The 7,805-nt window shown below is 32.2% G+C and overlaps 2 protein-coding genes across 5 annotated transcripts; both read left to right on the top strand.

Moving 5' to 3' along the window:
- Positions 1 to 1,562: 1,562 nt before the first annotated feature.
- On the top strand, positions 1,563 to 3,376 carry LOC107428806 (uncharacterized protein At1g27050). Its single transcript, XM_016039393.4, has 2 exons — positions 1,563 to 1,967; positions 2,854 to 3,376. Exons 1-2 carry the CDS (start codon positions 1,626 to 1,628, stop codon positions 3,091 to 3,093), a joined length of 582 nt encoding a protein of 193 aa, XP_015894879.1. The 5' UTR covers positions 1,563 to 1,625; the 3' UTR covers positions 3,094 to 3,376.
- Positions 3,377 to 4,430: 1,054 nt separating this feature from the next.
- Positions 4,431 to 7,773, top strand: LOC107428808 (ultraviolet-B receptor UVR8). 4 transcript variants are annotated; one of them, XM_016039396.4, is made up of 8 exons: positions 4,431 to 4,731; positions 4,848 to 5,000; positions 5,545 to 5,703; positions 6,132 to 6,299; positions 6,598 to 6,729; positions 6,848 to 6,937; positions 7,094 to 7,189; positions 7,264 to 7,773. In XM_016039396.4, exons 1-8 carry the CDS (start codon positions 4,545 to 4,547, stop codon positions 7,464 to 7,466), a joined length of 1,188 nt encoding a protein of 395 aa, XP_015894882.2. In that variant the 5' UTR covers positions 4,431 to 4,544; the 3' UTR covers positions 7,467 to 7,773. The 4 variants fall into 4 exon arrangements, with proteins under 4 accessions (XP_015894882.2, XP_015894884.2, XP_015894883.2 ...); XM_016039398.4 differs by having other exon boundaries at positions 4,434 to 4,731; positions 6,851 to 6,937; XM_016039397.4 differs by having other exon boundaries at positions 4,434 to 4,731; positions 7,267 to 7,773.
- The last annotated feature ends 32 nt before the right edge of the window (positions 7,774 to 7,805 follow it).

Genomic DNA, 7,805 nt, shown 5'->3' with positions numbered 1-7,805 from the left:
CTAAATGGTGCGAGTTAGCAAAAAATTAAAAATAATCTTTATCGGGAGTATATATATATATATAAATATAGAAAAATACTACAGTGCAGACTGTATCCAAAGTCAATATTTATTGGATGCAAATGTCGGCTTTGATGTGTATGGTATTCAGCAAAGTCGACATTTGCATCCAAAAAGCATCAATTTTAGGTGTGTCCGCATACGAATCGTTAGCATCGTAGAAAGATCCTATATTTAATATATATATATATATATATATACACATGACTATTAAATGAAGCAATTGAAAACTCTTGAATTATCCTCTATTAAGTGAAAAGCTTTGCCATATAGAATCCTTCCTTTTAATTTTTTGTGTCATGTAAATCTCCATTTACAAAGCAATTAAAGATGCTGTCATGATGGAATTATGAATTAAAATAAGTAAATATCTTAACGAAGAATCAGCACCCACAACACATCAGCATTCCCTACCTTTAACTTTTATTTTTTTTGTTGGATGGGGAAGATCATAATACCCCAACTTAGAGGGCATAAAAATTGACATATTAAAAGTATTATCATAGATGTCAAAAAATTTAATATAATTTCTATAATATTTTAAGACAAATAAATGCAAAGAGCATAGCTACGTTATCAATGTTTTAATTATATTTCTTGCATATTTTTTGTATTTTAAAAAAGTACAAGAAAACATCCCATTTTATTTCATTTCAAACTTGTTGCAATATCGCCGATGTAATTACTGTTTGTATTTTTTTTTAATTCACTAAATTCACATGTCAAATTCATATATAAAATGGCAATGTATTAGTAATATTACATGTATTAAAATGTTTATCAAAATTTTTTTATTAAATAAAATAATATATATTAAAATATTATTAATTAATATATTTATGTAATTTAAATATAAATAAATAAATAATTTTGTAAACTTAAATATTAAAGAAATCAGTAATATCCTATAACTTTTTATAAATATATGTATATTTGTAAAAAAAAAAAAAAAAAAGCGAAAGATTATTTTTTTGTTTTTAAAAAATATAAGGTCATTTTTGCAAAAACAAATAAAATAAAAAAGGATGTCATCATAATTTCTTTAATAAAAAATTTGAAGTCCGATAATTCTTAAAATCTATGTGCCATTCCAAATTTAGAGCATAACGAAGATATTTTTTTAAATATATCATATTTTTTATTTTAAAAATATAATATTTAAAAAAAAATTCAATAGATTCTTTATGAATCAAAATCAATTTTTATTTCAATATTATATAAATTTAATTAAATATAATATATATTTTTATATTATTATTATAATATTTAAAAAATAAACAATTTATATAAAATAAACATACTATAAATAGAATAAAAAATATAGCAATAGAAATTTTTATTAAAAAATAATTTTAAATTTTACGAATTATTTTAAAAAATATTTTACATTATAAAAAATATATTTTAAAAAGTCATTTAAGAATGCTGTTGTTGCTGTCCAACTTACAAACATAACCCGCTCAATCGCTTTAACTCAGCCACACACCCTTTAACCCAAAATTCAATTTTCCCCAAAAAAAAAAAAAAAAAAAAAAAAAAAAAACACAAAGGAAAAAAGAAAGACTATGAGCCGGAAGCGAGACAAACCCTACTTCTCCCGCCACGTCCCGGCCTCCGTCGCCAAACGACGTCGTCCTCATCCCCATACTTCGCCGGCGGTGGAAGTCGAGGAAGACAAACCCATTGCGAAGCCAGCCCCGCCGCCGGCGCTGGTGGTCATGGGCCTTCCATCGGACTGCTCCGTCCTCGACCTCAAGTCCCGCTTCGAGATCTACGGCTCCATCTCCCGCATCCGCATCGACCGCGATGCGGTCGGCTACGTTGCCTATCGATCCAAGGACTCCGCTGAAGCTGCCATTGCCGCTTCCCTTGACCCCTCTTTTGGGATCACCATTCATTCCCAAAAGGTATAATCTTTATCTTTGTTTCTCATTTGGGTAATTGGAAAATGCAGGAAAAAAATTAAAGATTAAGTGAATTAAAGCTTTAGCTTGTATACATTCTAGTTCAATATTGGTGATTTGTTGAGTTTAGGCGATTTTTGTTTGCTAAACAGAGTTTGAGAAATCAAATCCGGACAATTAGAAGCTAGGCTGTGAATTAAAGCTTTTTTATTTTACATTTTCTAGTTCAAGACTGTTTAATTTGGTTGAGTTTAGGTGATTTTTGTTTGCAAACGGAGTTTGGGAATTCAAATCCACGCAATTAGAAGCTATGCTGTGACTTGAAGCTGTGTATTTTACGCTTTCGAATTCAAGATTGTTACTTTGGTCGGATTTAGGTGATTTTTGTTTGCTAAACAGAGTTTTAGGAAATCAAATCCAGGCAAACAGAAGCTTTGCATTGTATGCTTTCTTGTTCAAGATTGTTAATTTGGTTGGTTTTTTTTTTTTTTTTTTTTTTTTTTTTTTTTTTTTGATACATAGTTTTGGGAAATCAAATCCAGGCAATTACATAGTTTTGGGAAATCAAATCCAGGCAATTAGTAGCTATGCAGTGAATTAAAGCTTTAAATTGTACAATTTCTAGTTCAAGACTGTTAATCTGGTTCGTTTTAGGTGATTTATTTGCTAAAAGAGTTATGAGAAATCTAATCCAGGCATTTAGAAGATATGCAGTGAATTAAAGCTTTGTATTGTAACCTTGTAGTTCAATACTGTTTAATTTGGTTGAGTTGTAGGTGTTCTTTATTTTTTTGCTAAACACAGTGTGGGAAATCAAATCCGAGCAACTGGAAGCTATTCCTTGTCCTTTTGATACTAAAATTTGGTTAAATTTGGGTATTTTGGCCAGGTAAAGGTATTGTGGGCAACTGATCCACTAGCTCTGTGGAGGGAAGGAGTTGCCAGCAAGGATAATGGGTCATCTTCGTCGAAGCTTTTAAGGGCTGAAGTGCCTCTAAGTAGGCATGGAAGAGGTAACAAACTTGCTTCAACAATAGTGAATCCCAGGAGTGGAGAAGATAGTTCGGCCTCAGCATTAGATGTTCCTTTCAGGGGCAGAGAAATCATTGCTTATGATGATATTTTGTAACTTTATTATAAAAGCTTTAGGCTTAGAGAGGGCTTATATTCTCCTCTTTTGTAAAAATAGCATGAGAATTAGGTTAGGTACAAGTTTCTGTAGGTCTGAGTCTTTTTCTTCTGTTTATGACTTTTTTTTCCTTTCGAGTGTTTGCATAGAAATAGAAGGTCGTGTTGTCTTGTGTTTGGTTTACAATGTGTTCCTTGTTCTGAAGATCCAAGATCTACCTTGTAAGAAGTAATAGATGTACTTTGTCTTGATTGAAGAATGGATGAAACCATAGTTTTGCCAATTGAGAATGCCTTTTTTCTCCCACCATAAAATGTCCCTGCCTTGCAGTGAGAACAAGCTTGGCAATGGGCGGGGCTCGTTGAAGGCTAATTTGGAGTGAGTTTGAGACTCTGTTGATAAAAGCATTTATATTGGGATTTTTCCAATTGCAGGTTATTGATATTGTTTACATGATATTTGGTTATCCTGGTATTGTTGCAATCCCATCCATTGTATTTATATCTTTGGTTTCTCATTCCAAAGATAAAATGATATTCAGAAAAAAAAAAAAGAAAAATGGTAAACAGAGTTGAAATCAAAACTTTCAGCTATGCAGCTTTTCATTTGTTGGCCTACTTTTTTTGTTTCTAAGTTGTAGAAACAGACGACCTTGATCCCAACAAGCTCCAACACAACTGTTTAGATCAATAATTTATTGTTTTCGTCTTTTAGGCTACTTGTCTTAACACCAATGGCTGTTTTCTTCTCTTTTTTTCCCCCTTAATTTATTAAATTATTTATTTGTTTTGGTGGAAATGGTAATGGGTTTAGCTAACTAGGCGACTGAAAATTCGCCAAATGGAAACAGAATTCATGAAGGTGTTTTTCATACTAGCGGGAAAACGAACCCAAAATGGAAAAAAAAAAAAAAAAAAAAAAAAAGAAGAAGAGAGAGAGAGAGAGAGAAAAATGTCTGTTTTATCATGTTTTTTTATTTTTTTTTATTTTCAAAACATAGTTTTCAAGATATAGAACAAAATCAATTTTGTATTGTTTTATAAAATAATGAATGTTTGACTAATTGTGTTTGAAAATAATTTTTAAAAATAAAAAACATACTTTTAAAAAATGATGCATGGAATTTCAAAATAAATTATCATTATTATTCTGTACTGTAAAACCTAAAAATGAAAAATATCAAATAGAATGAATCAATATATTTTTAATTTTATTAAAAATTATAAAAAATATTTTTTATTATTTTTTTAATTTTATTTTTTATTTGTTTTTTGAAAATAAATTTTAAAAACCGATGGCAACATACTTTTGGCTTGACAATAAATTTATGTTTTAACGAAAAACAGTTTTTCAAATAGGGTGTCAAACAGGTGGAAGGATTTTTATTGTTCTTTGGATATGGGCTTCTGTACTTTTTGAAGTGCATAGCATTAGCAGAGAGCGTGTTAACTATGGGAGAAGATGAAGAAGAAAAACAAGAAATATGGAGTTGGGGAGCAGGAACAGATGGGCAACTTGGCACGTGCAAGCTCCAAGACGAGCACTTTCCTCAGCTACTCCATCTCCCTTCTCTTTCTTCAGCCGGACCCATTTCTATGCTCGCCTGCGGTGGTGCTCATGTTATTGCCCTGACCTCCGGTACCACCCATCTCTTTCCTTTGTTCAATTATATTCTTTATTTGGGTTTTTTCCTGGAAAAATATATACGACTTCTATTTTTTGCTTAATTATTTTTTTCGCTAACGCTTTTGCAGTTGGAAAGGTCCTGACATGGGGAAGAGGCACATCTGGTCAACTAGGCCATGGAGATACTGTTAATAACCCACATCCAAAGCCTGTAGTCTTTTCTGAAAGTTGCTTTGTAACTCATGTCTCTGCTGGGTGGAACCACTCTGGCTTTGTTTCAGGTCTTTTTTTTTTTTTTTTTTTTTTTTCTTCTTTGGCTGCTTGGAAGTTTAAAATGTTGTGTGTTATGTCTTCATATATAAGGAAACATAAGTTTCAGAATTTGCCACCGATTAAATTTCTTTGCTTTTATTGCTCTTACAGTTTCAGGTTTTTTGGTTGGAAGTTTAAATTTTGTTATGTATTCTGTATTCATATATAATCAAACATAAGTTTCAGAATTTGCCTCCAATTGAATTGCTTTGCTGCTTTTATTGCTTTTGCACTTTCAGGTTTTTTGCTTGGAAGTTTAAAATTTTTGATGCATTCTGTATTCATATATAATCAAATAAATCTTTTGGAATTTGCCACCAATTGAATTGCTTTGCTTTTATTGCTTTTGCACTTTCGATTTTTGACATTTGGTGTAGTTTCACTTGTAAGGTAGTTTCCATGAGTTTTTATTTGGACGTTATTCAATTCTCCCTATTGCTTCTTTTCTTTTATCATTATTATTATTGTTGTTTTTTATTATTTTTGTTCCTTATGCATACTTGCATTGTTCAGATGGAGGATCTGTTTTTACTTGTGGAGATGGCTCATTTGGTCAGCTTGGGCATGGTGATTTCAAGTTTCATTGCTCTCCTGTTAAAGTGTCGTACTTTATTAACAAACATGTTGAACAGATAGCATGTGGTATGCGCCATTCAATTGTCTTGTTGAAAGGTAATTGCAGAACCAGTGCGGTGTATGTGAAACTACTACCAATGCTTTTTTATTTAGAAATGGTATATTAAAGTGCATAGATCTCTAACATGCTCTATAGCTTCCTTCTGGCCAAGTAAGGACCATAGAAGGTTGAATAAGAAATAGTTAGTTTTGTTAAAGTATCCTTTTTGATATGCTTGATGAGGCAAATCTTATTGACACTTGATTTTCTGCTTTTTCTAGTTGAACCAAATTTATTAAGAATTTTAAGTGGCAACAGGAGAATAAAAGGTCTGGTGATGTTTTTAAGTAGTAAAAATGAAGATAATTTTATAAGACCTTGCTCGATGTTTGAAGGAATAGAATTCCTTTGTCTGGGATGTGAGAGAATGTTAATTCTAACCATTTCTTTCCAGTTCATGTACATCTAAAACATTCTAATGCAGGTCATTCTGGAGATCAAGTTTATGCCTTTGGGTCTGGGAAGCGTGGTCAACTGGGTATCTCGAAGGGTAGGGTTAATTCAGTTTGTCTTCCTGAAGTTACTTGTGGATTGGAAGATGTTGAAATTGTAAGCATAGCTGCAAATGGAGATCACAGTGCAGCATTATCTAGTGAGTTTATTAAATTTGTCTTACTTCATTTGGCTACAATGGGAAAATCATACTTTAATTTATGCAATGTAAAAAGTCTTATGAGTATTTGCCTCTATTCTTACTGGAACCACTAATCAGCTAAGAACTTCGAGAGTAGTTCATGGCTCAAAAAGTTTGAACCAGTAGAGATCCAGATGTATCTTATAGATAATATTGTTCTATGACCTTCTTGCAATGATCATAGAAAATTCATTAAAATTGATTTATTTTAAATTTTAATCCTCTGGCTGTTTATGTGTCTTGTGTTTTGCATCAGCTGATGGGCGTTTATACACTTGGGGAAAAGGGTTTAATGGCACTACTAATGCTTTCTGCCCTGTATGTGTACCTGAATCATTGTGCTTTACAGAAGTCGCTCTTGGATGGAATCATGCTTTGCTATTAACTGGTTTGTGCATTTTCACTTGTTACCAATTTTGTTTGTTCATTTATTTGTTTATTTCCCTTGATTTCCCCTGGAAAAGACATGGTATATCTTGTTTGAAAGCAATCTTGGATATCTTAAGCAGGTGATGGAGAAGCCATAATGCTTGGCGGGAACAACCATGGAGTCCTTAGCAATCCTGATAAAATGAGTTCAGTCAAGCAGTTACAAGGTAACATTTCAATGAACTAGCTTCAGTTTATTTGTATATATTTCCTTCACTTATGAAAGGGAGAAAATTATTAGGAACACAGCTTAACCTTGATAATGAAGATGACTTAAGTTTTAATCATAATCTTACCCAAGCTGCAATTGCTGCTAATCACAGATTCAAGGGGAGCTAATCTAGAGAGAGTCCCTGCCCTTGAAGGGAAAAAGGTTTTGCATATTGCTGCTGGAGCTGAGCATTCTGCTCTCATCACAGGTAAATTACAGAAGTCATGTATCTATATTATGCTATTTTCTTATTTAATAATGCTTGTGATGTCAACTGAATAGCAGAAGATGGAGTAATTAGGTCATGGGGATGGGGTGAACATGGTCAGCTTGGCTTAGGGAACACATGTGATCAAATGAGACCTGAAGTTGTAATTCTGAGTCAAGATGTTCATAAAGAAGCTACCAAAATCAAGGTTTATTGTGGAAGTGGGTTTACAATTGTCTTAAGATCCCTGGCTCAAACCTCAGCCTTCGAATGCTGAGGTATTACGCGGTCGACCTTAGCCATCCCAAATTAATTGATTCCTTAAAAATTAATTTCTCAAAATGAAAGTAGAAATGTATCTACATCCCATACAATGTTTCTTGCTTTTTTGGTTTTTTTGTTTTTTTTTTTTTTTGTTTTTAATAATTCTTAATTATTTAGGATTATTTTTGTATAGATATTGGGTGGATATCATTGTATTTATTTGGAGAAGCATTGGTTTTGTTGAGGGGAAAGTTACAGAACAATTGGTTTAATCTCTCTCTTTTCTAATGTATCTTGGCGGTGGGATTGAACTCAGAGAATTTCATTTTTGGCCTCACTTTCTACAAAGTAA

This window comes from Ziziphus jujuba, chromosome 12 (genome assembly GCF_031755915.1).
Source record: "Ziziphus jujuba cultivar Dongzao chromosome 12, ASM3175591v1".
NCBI lineage: Eukaryota > Viridiplantae > Streptophyta > Magnoliopsida > Rosales > Rhamnaceae > Ziziphus > Ziziphus jujuba.
Note: the sequence above shows the minus strand (reverse complement) of the source record. Positions and strands in the feature narration are given on the sequence as shown.

What these genes read in the sequence shown, in the direction of transcription:
- LOC107428806 (XM_016039393.4), top strand. Translation starts at nt 1,626, where the DNA reads ATGAGCCGGAAGCGAGACAAACCCTACTTCTCCCGCCACGTCCCGGCC. An exon ending in TCACCATTCATTCCCAAAAG is followed by an intron (nt 1,968 to 2,853) that starts GTATAATCTTTA and finishes TATTTTGGCCAG; the next exon opens with GTAAAGGTATTGTGGGCAAC.
- LOC107428808 (XM_016039396.4), top strand. Translation starts at nt 4,545, where the DNA reads ATGGGAGAAGATGAAGAAGAAAAACAAGAAATATGGAGTTGGGGAGCA. An exon ending in TGTTATTGCCCTGACCTCCG is followed by an intron (nt 4,732 to 4,847) that starts GTACCACCCATC and finishes ACGCTTTTGCAG; the next exon opens with TTGGAAAGGTCCTGACATGG. An exon ending in CCACTCTGGCTTTGTTTCAG is followed by an intron (nt 5,001 to 5,544) that starts GTCTTTTTTTTT and finishes TGCATTGTTCAG; the next exon opens with ATGGAGGATCTGTTTTTACT.